Raw genomic sequence first — 13,422 nt, 5'->3', positions numbered from 1 at the left:
GTCGTGCACTGCACAAAGTTGGCCTTTATGGAAGAGTGGCAGGAAGAAAGCCATTGTTAACAGAACAGCATAAGAAGTCCCATTTGCAGTTTGTCACAAGCCATGTGGGGGACATAGCAAACATGTGGAAGAAGGTGCTCTGGTCACGAGACCAAAATGGAACTTTTTGGCCAAAATGCAAAATGCTATGTGTGGCGGAAAACTAACACTGCACATCACTCTGAACACACCATCCCACTGTCAAATATGGTGGTGGCAGCATCATGTTCGGGGGGGGGGGGGGGGGTGCATCTCTTCAGCAGGGACAAGGAAGCTGGTCAGAGTTGATGGGAAGATGGATGGAGCGAAATACAGGGCAATCTTGGAAGAAAACCTCTTGGAGTCTGCAAAAGACTTGAGACTGGGGCGGAGGTTCACCTTCCAGCAGGACAATGACCCTAAACATAAAGCCAGGGCAACATTGGAATGGTTTAAAACAAAACATATCCATGTGTTAGAATGGCCCAGTCAAAGTCCAGATCTAAATCCAATCGAGAATCTGTGGCAAGATCTGAAAACTGCTGTTCACAAATGCTGTCCATCTAATCTGACTGAGCTGGAGCTGTATTGCAAAGAAGAATGGGCAAGGATTTCAGTCTCCAGATGTGCAAAGCTGGTAGAGACATACCCTAAAAGACTGGCAGCTGTAATTGCAGCAAAAGGTGGTTCTACAAAGTATTGACTCAAGGGGCTGAATAATTACGCACACCCCACTTTGCAGTTATTTTTTTTTTCAAATGTTTGGAATCATGTATGATTGTCATTCCACTTCTCACGTGTACACCACTTTGTATTGGTCTTTCACGTGGAATTCCAATAAAATTGATTCATGTTTGTGGCACTAATGTGACAAAATGTGGAAAACTTCAAGGGGGCCAAATACTTTTGCAAACCACTGTACACAGCTGCTGGTTTACAGCACACCTAAAGCCAGGTGGATTAAACAAGGATCTTGTAAGGGTCTCATCTCATGGCTTAACATGTGTTTGCATGTATGTGGAACTAATACCTGTGTATTGCTATCAATTGAACACTGAGATGTGATGCAGGCCTACTTGGATAACCCGGAACTTTCCTTTTCTTGTGCTTTAATACTTTATCCAAATATAAGCAAAACCTGTAATAAGTTGTAATGCCAGATAAAAAATGCTGTATTTGCTGGAGCAAGATAAATTTGATTGGGATTATAATCCAAAACTAAGATGTTAGGTACATAAAAGAGCATTTGAAAGCATTATTTTATGTGTAAAAACTTTTACTTTCACTGCAGCTAGCAGTACAGCCCTGCTTATCTCTGGGCCCTGGCTAATCGGAAAATGTAATAATTGCTGGCCAGTAGACACTCTCTGCCTGTGTCTTCATTCTGCTTCCTGTCCTCCCTCTGCTGAATAGACACATGGCCCTGGCAACAGCTGAGTCACTTCAACAGAAAAGAAGGGGGCAGAGTGAAGACCCAGGCAGAGAGATTCTTTTCAGCAGTGATTACATTTGCCGATTAGCCAGAGATAAAAAAAAAGCCTGTACTGCTCCTTGCAGTGAAAATACATCATTTAACACAAAGAAAACACTTGGGAATGTTTTAAAGTGTTCTTTTATGTACCTAAGCGTAGTTACTGAAATGTTAGTTTTGGGAGTATATTTCCACTTTACTGCCAGCAAGAAATGTTCCCTGCAGACTGCAGAGAGTGATGTGTGTAAAATGTGAACCTTGCTCTGGTTCTGGAGTTATTAACGGATTTTTGTGTGTGTGATACTTTGCAGTCAGAAGGTCGTCCTGCAAAATGTTTGGATTCTCTATCAGCGATGGAACTGGCTGAGCAGATCACTCTGCTGGATCATATAGTATTTAGGAGCATACCATACCAGTAAGTCATTGCTACTTGGCACTATTTCAGAACAGCCACTTATTGGGCATTACATAAATGCCTTTATTTGTTTTTTACAGAGAATTTCTTGGCCAAGGTTGGATGAAGACAGATAAGACAGACAGAACACCATATATCATGAAAACCAGCCAGCATTTTAATGATGTGAGTATTTGAATTGTCCTCTAGCTGTGAGCTCCTCAAGTCAGATCGGTAAATTAGGCGTGGTCATTGACCACAATGTAAATTGTGGCTATGACAGTTCTGACTGTGTCATTTCGGGAGTCAAGGATGTGAAGGTGCGCTGGAGTTCAGCTTCTGTACAGCTAAACTCTGGCTGCCAGCTAAGGCAGCAGTGCAGCTCTGGCTGTCGCCAAAGGTAGCAATGGCATTTGGGCTAGACGACCGGGGTTTGACTGCTGTTAGGTACCTGAACCCTGGATACAGGTATCAGCTGGTGTGTGCAAGCGGCAGCTGAATGAGGAGTGGAGGCCACAGCAAGTGGTGTAAGCAGCTCCCAAAGTTCAGCTAATATGTACCCAAACCCTGGATATTTGCAATTAAGCCCGTCAGGGATGGAGAATTGGAACCTGGTGTTTAATAGCCAAATGCCAGGTAGAATGCATTAGACACATGTAAGGGGGGAGGTTTGTGTTAGGCATAGGTTGGGGGGGGGGGGGGGGAGTTTTTGTTAGGCCAACATAGGGGAGAGGTTAGTGTGAGGTATAGGATAAGGGAAGGCGTTAGTAGAATACCGGTAACATAGCTGATATTCCACTATCAGCAATATTTTGTGCACAATTTTACACATGCTCTTTTTAAATGTATGCCTTTAAGTGGCTCTTAGCATTGCATTGGCAATTCGCTTTGTGAATGGGTTAGCCATAGCAAAGCTATATTTTAGTGAGTGACAGAAGCACTGTGGGTTGATTTACCATTCATGGTAGACAGTATGATTATCCAGATGCAAATCCATAGCTCCCAGCTGTCCCTCTTTTTCGGAGGGATAGTCCCTCTTTGGGAACCAAATCCCTCTATCCCTCTTTTGTCCTTATTAGTCCCTCGCCTCTTTCAGGACTGATTGATGTACAAATCTATGTAAATATATGTATTTTTCTACAGAAACATTTATTTGACTCTAAACTTTATTCCCATCCTTTCTATTGATATATTTCTTATTTTCAAATGAAGAAAAACTAACGATGACAGTGTGGTTTGAAAGATAAAACTACATCTTTTGATTCTAAATTGTTATGCGATACACATGGCGAGGGGTTTGGTGGGGGTGTGGTTTGAGGTGTGGAAGGGGCGTGTCTTAAAGTAGAAGTCTTTCTTATCTCAAAAAGTTGGGAGGTATGTATAAAACAGGAAATAAGTTACTTTTTGATGATATCCACAGTTTATCCAGTACAATCTCAAAGTACTAGGAAACCACCGCATGTACAGCACAATCACTGCACTAAGGTGCCGCCCACACTAAGCCGATGCCCACAATAGGCCACCTCCACACTTAGCTGCTGCCCACAGGTGCTCTTGGGTCTGTGCATATTTACAACCTTTGGTCAGTATATAGGATGAATTTGAACTAATACTCGTCAAAATCCTTGTAATATACAGTAAGACATGACACTTGCCAGGTTGTCATGGTAATCTCTCAGCTTCTGTGGATTAGTATTATAGATTGTACAGTTTAGTTTGTAGATATACTTTATAGCTGCAGACATTGAGGTAGTTGTTATCCTGTTTAAAAAAAAATCAATAAGCTACATAGATTGTCCCCAGCAATCACCTGGATAGACAAGATATCAGTTAGGACATATTCCTTATCTTTATCCTATGAGCAGCGGACATATTCCTTATCTTTATCCTATGAGCAGCGGACATATTCCTTATCTTTATCCTATGAGCAGCGGACATATTCCTTATCTTTATCCTATGAGCAGCGGACATATTCCTTATCTTTATCCTATGAGCAGCGGACATATTCCTTATCCTATGAGCAGCGAATAAAACAGCAGTGTCTGTGTTAACAACCCCTGAAATGTGAGATTTTGGATTGCCCCGTTTTATGGTAAATTTTCATGTATGGGATGCAGATATGTTCCAGCACATGTAAATAATACATATGTTTTTATTTCCTGTGTGGTTATGTAGATGAGTAATCTTGTAGCATCAGAAATTATGAGTTATCCTGACATCTCGTCTCGAGCCAGCTCCATTGAGAAGTGGGTGGTGGTCGCAGATATCTGCCGATGCATGCACAACTACAATGGGGTGCTGGAAATCACATCAGCCCTGAACAGAAGTGCAATCTATCGACTCAAGAAGACCTGGGCCAAAGTCTCTAAACAAGTAAGTAGAACCAGGCCTCGCTATGCCACTTGTCTTACTCAAACAGACACAGCGTTGGGCATATCATGTATGGTCACTTCCAACAAATAAGGGAGTCGAAATATTGTTTAGGTGCCTCCTGGGCTTCAACTTCTTGGGTATACTAAAAAGGATTGGTATGTCTGGGGGTTCCATAGTTCATGATTTGCATTTCAGAAAGTGAAACAAAAAACAGAGAGAGCACCAGGAGCCCTATATAGTGTAGTGGGTCAGGATAATGGGACAATTGTGGTACAAATCAATACTCACAAGTCCGCAACTGCAACAATGGCAACTACAGTGATGCGCCTGTTGAGAAATTAGGTCCGTCTCCACTCAGAATGCAGGTGATCTTAGGATACAAGTAGTCTATTTCCAGAAAACAAAATAGAAGCAGTACAGTGTTGTATCGTGTTAGCCATCAGTAAAAGCAAGACGTTTGGAATCAGGATGATACCACTTATAAAGCTAGCTTTTGGCTAATAATGAGCCTTCATCGGACTTGGTTCCTGCATATTTGAAAACAAAAAATATCCAGAAAACAAAAAAAGTGATCTAATAGTACTATAGACTTGTATCTTCTGACACTGTCCTTGTGCAGTTTAAAATGGAAATGTTGGTTTACTGCAAAGAAGTAACCAACAGCAAAATAGTTGAAGCAAAACAAGACGCTCCAAGCTTTTTGCTTGTCGTTTTAAGACACTCATTTTCACCTGAGGAGGTGGAATTTAGCCTGCAAAAAGCATTGTCTGTAGTGTTCCCAATAAACTTTGTTTGCTTCAGCTAATTTGCGTTTGCTCATTTTTATGAGGTAACCCACCTTTTCTATTTTAAACCGTTTTAGATATTTTATTATACACCTTCTCCCACCCTCATTTAAAAAAAAGAGTAGAGCGATTCAGGTCCTAGTCAGGTCCACGGAAGATTTTTGTTCCTCACACATGCACATTTTGGTTTCTGAAATAGCACCTGTGCTGAGCCAGTAATATGACTGATTCTTCAGCACAAGTTATGTGGCAACTGACAAATCTGACAAATGAGGGGATTACAGTTTAGCTATAGCCACTGATGGACTGTTTCTATCAGAATGCCACAAGACCGTCATATGACTTTTAACAAGATGATGGCATAGGGAGGAGTGTCTTTTATTTAAAGATCCATATGCACTAGGAAAGTACATTTTGCATATGTTTTGCCATATATACATTTTCTTGGTTTTATGCAAATTTTAATGTGAATTTTCTTATGCCTCTAACAATCACTATATGGGAAATTGATGCGGGGTACAGAAATCTGCGGTGTTCAGTGCAAAAGGAAATGACTCCATTGACACGCATTGGTTTCAACTCAAATAATCACATTACGATTTCACAATTAGTGGAAACAGGCACTTACAGAGCCATTGCTGGATCCAATTCGCCCACGTATACCATTCTCCTGCACAGCCGCAGCCTGAATCACTAAGCTGTGCCATGCAGCATGCCTTCCAGATCTGCTCCAGGCAGTATTTCCCCATGCAGCTCTCATGCGGGGAAATGCTGCAGATTCAGGCTGGGAACACTCTAGGCAGAAATGTTAGCATTGCGGAAAATGCAGCAGAAAACGCACCTAATGCAAGTCAATGGGATGCATGAATAACCGCGTAAGTTTGATGATATATTTCCGCTTCCTGTTGACTTCCTAGTGATTTGCATAAAATGCATGCAAAATGCATGTACGTTTTGTATATGTGAACCGCAAACGCATGCAGAACGCAAGAAAAACACATGTGCGGGGAAAAAATGCAAAACACAATCGCACAGAAAATGCACGGCAAACACACAAATGCATGTGCAGCAAAACTCGACCTTTACCACACTGCCTACTTGGCTAGTGTGTTCCCAGCCTCAGGCTTCATGGAAATAGGCGCTAAATTATGTAAATCACGGCCTGTTATCTAAATTGACAGCACAACTTTTGTAAACAGGAAATGGCTGTATCTCAGCTAGATATTGCGGCAAAGAGTTTCCAGCAATGGTAAACTGGGCGTGTCTGTACACAGCTTAGGACCCATTTCCACTATCGCGAATTCGCATAGCAATACAAGTGGATGGGACTGTTTCCACTTGTCAGGATTTCTTTGCGTTTTTCTGTGCAGAAAAAATTCGCATGGCAGGGCCATCAGAATTCGCATACCGCATACCGCTATGCGAATCACATACAATGTATTTAATAGGAAATTGCATGCGGTTTGGGTATGCGAAACAATGGAAAATCACACCAGCACTGCCATGGTTAAATTCGCATACATCGTCATCCATGCGAATTCGCATGAAAATTCGCATAGACCCGCATGCGAAATTCACATCTGCATGCACATTTTTCCCGCGACGATTCCCACCGCACAAGTGGAAATGCAGCCTTACTGTTTTATGTGACTAGTCTTGTTCTAGTACAAGGTGTGTCTTTAACATGAGACTTAATTCAGAAATATCTTCTTTTGTTGTCAGACAAAAGCACTCATGGACAAACTTCAGAAGACTGTCTCATCTGAAGGGAGATTTAAAAACCTCAGAGAAACTCTCAAGAAGTAAGTTTTTTTTTTTTTTTTTCTTTTTTTTATAAAACATGTATCATGTGCGGTCCAGCAAACCTGAAGTAGATTGAATAAAAATGATCCGCTATTAGGGCTTGTTCACACCTGGGGTGTTTTCGCCTTTTTTTAAGCACCTTCAATTTTCAAAATCGCCCTAAAAGCACTTCTGCAATGATTCCCCATGAGAGTGTTCACATATGAGCAGTTCGATTCCAATCCGCTCACCAAAGCGCTGCCTGTACCATTTTTGGGGCAATTTTCCTCAATGGAAGGTATAGGGAAATCGCAAAAAAGCTTGAAAAGCGTTTTATATAGCGATTTCCCCAGCGCTTTTAAGAATGAATACATTGGGTTTGATTCACTAAAGCGTGATAACTGCTGTGATAGTGCTCTCACAGCAGTTATCACGTGACAAGTGCTCTCACAGCAGTTACCACGTGACAAGTGCTCTCACAGCAGTTATCACGTGACAAGTGCTCTCACAGCAGTTATCACGTGACAAGTGCTCTCACAGCAGTTACCACGTGACAAGTGCTCTCACAGCAGTTATCACGTGACAAGTGCTCTCACAGCAGTTATCACGTGACAAGTGCTCTCACAGCAGTTATCACCAGATAAGTGCTCTCACAGCAGTTATCAAGTGACAAGTGCTCTCACAGCAGTTATCACGTGATAACTGCTATCACATATCATAGCACCAGTGCAGTTTCTAGGCTAAAATGCACCCAGGGCGAGTGTGTAAAAATTGCGCCCCCCCCCCAAGCAAGGTATGGGTGCCCGCAGTATAGGTTAGCCAGGTCTAGTTGCACTTAGTATAGGTCCCCCCAGTATAGGTAGCCTGAATAGGTATCCCAGTATAGGTAGCCAGGCATAGGTGAGCCAGTATAGTTGCCCCCGCTTTAGGTTAGCCAGGTAGGTGCCTCCAGTATAGGTAGCCAGTATAGTTGCCCCCAGTATAGGTTAGATAGGCAGGCGCCCCCGGTATAAGTTAGTTAGGTAGGTGCCCCAGTACAGGTTAGCTAGGTGGGTGCCTCTAATATAGGTAGCCAGAATAGTTGCCCCCAGCATAGGTTAGATAGGTAGGTTCCCCCCAGTATAGGTTAGATGGGTAGCTGCCCCCCAGTATAGGTTAGATGGGGTAGGTGCCCCCCAGTATAGGTTAGATTAGGTAGCTGCTCCCCAGTATAGGTTAGATTAGGTAGCTGCCCCCCAGCGTAGGTTAGATTAAGTAGGTGCCCCCCAGTGTAGGTTAGATTAGGTAGGTTCCCCCCAGTATAGGTTAGATAGGTAGGTGCCCCCCAGCGTAGGTGAGATTAGGTAGCTGCCCCCCAGTATAGGTTAGATTAGGTAGCTGCCCCCCAGCATACGTTAGATTAGGTAGCTGCCCCCCAGTATAGGTTAGATTAGGTAGCTGCCCCCCAGCGTAGGTTAGATTAAGTAGGTGCCCCCCAGTGTAGGTTAGATTAGGTAGGTGCCCCCCAGTGTAGGTTAGATTAGGTAGCTGCCCCCCAGTATAGGTTAGATTAAGTAGCTGCCCCCCAGCGTAGGTTAGATTAAGTAGGTGCCCCCCAGTGTAGGTTAGATTAGGTAGGTGCCCCCCAGTGTAGGTTAGATTAGGTAGGTGCCCCCCAGTGTAGGTTAGATAGGTAGGTGCCCCCCAGCGTAGGTTAGATTAGGTAGCTGCCCCCCAGTATAGGTTAGCTTAGGTTGGTGCCCCCCAGGGTAGGTTACATTAGGTAGGTGCCCCCCAGGGTAGGTTAGATTAGGTAGGTGCCCCCCAGTATAGGATAGATAGGTAGGTGCCCCCCAGTGTAGGTTAGATTAGGTAGCTGCCCCCCCCCCCTTCCAGTATAGGCTAGATTAGACAGGTGCCCCCCAGTATAGGATAGATAGGTAGGTGCCCCCCAGCGTAGGTTAGATAGGTAGCTGTCCCCCATAATGGAGGGGGGAGCCGGAGCCGCGGGGAGGGCAACCCGACCTCTCCCTCCCTCTCCCCGGGCCGCCCTCCGTGCTCCCCCCTCAGATGCAGAGCGCAGCAGCAGCCAGGGAGGAAGCGCTGTAAACAACATACCTCCCTGCGTTCCAAGCGCTGCTCTCTCGCTGCCGGTCTCTTCCTCTCTGCCTATACGATGATGCACACGCTGGTTCCTGTTAGCCGGAACTAGTGTGTGCATCATCGTATAGGCGGCAGAGAGGAAGAGACCGGCGGCGAGAGAGCAGCGCTTGGAACGCAGGGAGGTATGTTGTTTACAGCGCTTCCTCCCTGGCTGCTGCTGCTGCGCTCTGCATCTGAGGGGGGAGCACGGAGGGCGGCCCAGGAGAGGGAGGGAGAGGTCGGGCTGCCCTCCCAGCGGCTCCGGCTCCCCCCTCCATTTCAGCGCCCACCTCCCAACAGCGCCCCGGGCGGCGGCACGGGCCGCACGGCGCTAAAAACGGGCCTGCATAGCACTTATCACGTGATAGCTGCTGTGAGAGCACTTATCACGCTTTAGTGAATCAAACCCATTGTATTTATTATTTTCAGGTTAAAGAGTTCACTTCCTGACTTACGTCAGGAAGTGAAAAAACAAATCGCTCTGCAAAAGTGCTTAGAAAAGAGCTTTTACAAAAAATAGTAGCACGTAGGTAAAACAATCACCAAAATGCTGGCGTCAGTGATTGCGATTTTAGATGTGAATAAAGCCTTAGGGCTTGTTTACACTATAGGCTTGATTCACAAAGCCATGATAACTCTTATCACGGTAGCGCTAGCGTTTTGTGTGCGCTATAACACGTGTAACGGTTTACACGCGCAAACACGAATTTTCATGCGAAAACGGTCGCGTTTTGCGTGAAAATTTGTGTATTTTTTTTTAAGCACTAAAAAGCGCTTGTGCAATGATTCCCTATGAGAGTGTTTACAAATGAGCAGTTGGATTGCGATTTGCTGCCAAAAGCGCTGCCTGTACCATTTTCTGAGCACTTTGGCTCAATGGAAGGTATAGGGAAATCGCAAAGCGCTTTGTATAGTGATTTCCCGAGCGTTTTTATGAATAAATACATTGTATTTATTCATTTCTGGGTGAAAGAGTTCACTTCCTGACTAACGTCAGGAAGTGAAAAACCGATTCGCTCTTCAAAAGTGCTTAGAAAAGCACTTTTCTAAGCACAAAGCGCAGGGAAAAGTGCTGACAAAACTCTCAATAAATCGATTAGCGCTTGCGATAGTGCTAGCAATGCATAATGTGAACATAGCCTCAAATGATTAGGATTTGCCTCCCTCTCCTGCCTGCAAGGTTTGTTTTAAATAAATTCAGGACAGCCCGCATTAAATCACTCTACGACCACCTAACGCAAATTGGCCGCCGTAAAATGGCTCCCCAAGGACCACCTAACGCCAATTAGCGTCGAGAGGTGGGCGGAGATTAGCGGGGAATGTTAATTTGTCCGTAAACAGCCTGCCTGCCGTGATCAGAGCTGGCAAGCTGCAGTGGAGAAAATAAACTGTTATTTTCTTTTGTACAGCGCTGCGATGTAGTGCAGCGCTGTACTGGGGACAGCCCTGTCACTTGGCTGTCCCCTGGAGTGGCTCACAAAGCGATCTCTCTCATAGGCTGATGCCTATGAGAGGTGATTGCAGTTATTGGATCTTGGGGGGAGGGATACTTTGAAAAAAAAAAAAGCAATTTTTATTTAAAAAAAAACATTAAAATTAATAAAAAAAAAAAATACAGATCACAGCAGCAAACAGATGCCACCAACAGAAAGCTCCATGATGGCAAGAAAAGGAGGCAGGATTAATTTGTGTGCTAAGTTGTATGGCCCTGCAGCGAACTGTTAAACCTGCAGTGTGCTGCATTGTAAAAAATGTCCTGGTCGCTAGGGAGGTGTAAGCCAGTGGTCCTCAAGAGTTCTTTAAAGAGAAACTCCAACCAAGAATTGAACTTAATACCAATCAGTAGCTGATACCCCCTTTTAAATACGAAATCAATTGCTTTTCACAAACAGACCATCAGGGGGCGCTGAATGACTGATATTGTGGTGAATCCCCTCCCACAAGAAGCTCTGAGTACCGAGGTACTTCTGGCCTTTTCCTGTCTGTGAACCCTGTTGCATTGTGGGAAATAGCAGTTTACAGCTGTTTCCAACTGCCAAAACAGCATACAGCAGCTACATCACTTGCCTGCAGTAAAAATGTCACCATGTGATAAATGTCAGAATATAAATCAGGGATTTAAAAGATTTTACAATGGGCAAACACTGACTAAATCATTTATACATAATTATACATAATTATTGTAAAAAGGAAGCACTTTTTTATTACATTATTTTCACTGGAGTTCCTCTTTAAAGGGATACTGTAGGGGGGTCAGGGGAAAATGAGTTGAAGTTACCCGGGGCTTCTAATGGTCCCCCACAGACATCCTGTGCCTGCGCAGCCACTCCCCAATGCTCCAGCCCCGCCTCTGGTTCACTTCTGGAATTTCAGACTTTAAAGTCTGAAAACCACTGTGCCTGCGTTGCCGTGTCCTCACTCCCGCTGATGGCACCAGGAGCGTACTGCGCAGGCCCAGTATGGTCTGTGCCTGCGCCGTGCGCTTTTGGTGACATCAGGGTAAGCGAGGACACGGCAATGCAGGCGTGGTGGTTTTCAGACTTTAAAGTCTGAAATTCCAGAAGTGAACCAGAGGCGGGGCCGGAGCATCGGGGAGTGGCTGTGCGGGCACAGGATGCCTGCGGGGAACCATTAGAAGCCCCGGGTAACTTCAACTCATTTTCCCCCGACCCCCCTACAGTATCCCTTTAAGTTCCCACTGTATATACTCACACCAGACTGAAATCTTACCATCAATGTGCCCTTACAAAATATTCAAGAGACATATATTTGGGGTAACAGTAAAAAAGGGCGCAGGAGGCTAGTGGACAAATCGGGCGCCGCCATTCACTCTCATAATAAATATCGTTTAATGGGCGCCCGATAGGAAAAAAGGGCGCCGGAGAAAAATAACGTTTTAAAAGCGGCGCCCGGAGACTTAATGTTTTATTACTGCTTCTCATGATTACACATTATTTAATGATTTATAATTTTTGTAATATTATTTTTAAACGAAAAACAGTACAATATTTTTTCAAACATTATTTTTAAACCAAAAACAGCACAAATTTTTTTTTTAACATTATTTTTAAACGAAAAAACCGCACAATATGTTTTTCAAACGTTATTAATGCTTATCACAGGGGGGTCTTAGGTTTAGGCACCACCAGGGGGGTCTTAGGTTTAGTAGGTTTAGGCACCAACAGGGGGGTGTTAGGTTTAGGCACCAACAGGGGGTCTTAGGTTTAGGCACCAACAGGGGGTCTTAGGTTTAGGCACCAACAGGGGGGTCTTAGGTTTAGGCACCAACAGGGGGGTCTTAGGTTTAGGCACCAACAGGGGGGTCTTAGGTTTAGGCACCAACAGGGGGTCTTAGGTTTAGGCACCAACAGGGGGGTCTTAGGTTTAGGCATCAACAGGGGGGTCTAGGCAGGGCCGGGCCGAGGCATAGGCTGGAGAGGCTCCAGCCTCAGGGCGCAGTGTAGGAGGGGGTGCAGAATTCAATCAGCTGTCATTCCTAATTGTGTATGAAGCAGAAAGAAATAAGAAAAGGGGATACATAGCAGTGACTGCAAGCCAGATAACTACATATTAAGGTGTTGGGGAGGTTGTGGGCCCTGTGGCACCTCTTAGTCTAATAGCAATCAGTGTGTGACGGCTGGGGTGGCAGGGATGGGGGGGTGCACTTTGGTGTCTCAGCCTTGGGTGCTGGAGGACCTTGTCCCGGCTCTGGGTCTAGGGGTTAGGGGTAGGTACAGGGAGGGTTACTTAGTAATTTTTTTTTTAAACGTTATTATACGTTTCACTATTTAAACGAAAGATTAACGTTTTTACAATTGCCAATTTAATGCACATTATTTAATGATTTATAACTTTATAAAACATTAATTTGAAACGAAATACAGTACAATACATTTTTAAACGTTATCCATGCTTATCGTTTAAAACCCCGCGCCCTTTTTTCCCAGCGCCCCTTTTTAACGTACGCTATATTTGGGGCCTCCAGAATAGAACACCCCATATGATCATGTAGAAATGTTATAATTTGGACCCAATAAGGATTCACCAATGGGCATGCCCACATTAAATGAAAAAAGGTACCTGGTAGTGCTTGGTAGTAGTAGAGAATCTCAATCTGATAGTGCCCTCTTTGTAGAGAACTAGGTAAGGCCCCCTCAGTATAGAGCCCCCTTAGTAGTAATACTCCCTCAGTACATAGAGCCCCATTAGTAATAGTAGATACAGGGTCATATGCATAGGGATATGCGCATGACCCTGGCGGTGCACTCTGCCGCAGGGTCACATGAATGCAGTTTTATGTGGTGCACTGCGATGGGGGTGGCGCATCGCAATGCAATGCCCAAGTGTGAAACCTGCCTAAATGTGTCACCAGCATAAGACATGTCCAATACTGGAACGCAAATACCTACAGTACTGCTGCTTGTTTTCTGTCAAATTTTCACGTTTTTTGACAGAACACACTGACACTGTCTTGCAGT

The 13,422-nt window shown here is 44.4% G+C and overlaps 1 protein-coding gene across 1 annotated transcript in view; it reads left to right on the top strand.

Annotated features, from left to right (window-relative positions):
• RASGRF2 (Ras protein specific guanine nucleotide releasing factor 2) overlaps window positions 1-13,422 on the top strand; it is a 346,737-nt gene that overhangs the window by 311,397 nt on the left and 21,918 nt on the right. Inside the window, exons 21-24 of the mRNA XM_068247973.1 lie at window positions 1,801-1,904; window positions 1,985-2,069; window positions 4,059-4,256; window positions 6,764-6,843. Coding sequence (XP_068104074.1) covers window positions 1,801-1,904; window positions 1,985-2,069; window positions 4,059-4,256; window positions 6,764-6,843 — 467 coding nt within the window. The remainder of the gene's footprint in view (window positions 1-1,800; window positions 1,905-1,984; window positions 2,070-4,058; window positions 4,257-6,763; window positions 6,844-13,422) is intronic.

This window comes from Hyperolius riggenbachi, chromosome 1, assembly GCF_040937935.1.
Source record: "Hyperolius riggenbachi isolate aHypRig1 chromosome 1, aHypRig1.pri, whole genome shotgun sequence".
NCBI classification, from domain to species: domain Eukaryota; kingdom Metazoa; phylum Chordata; class Amphibia; order Anura; family Hyperoliidae; genus Hyperolius; species Hyperolius riggenbachi.
Note: the sequence above shows the minus strand (reverse complement) of the source record. Positions and strands in the feature narration are given on the sequence as shown.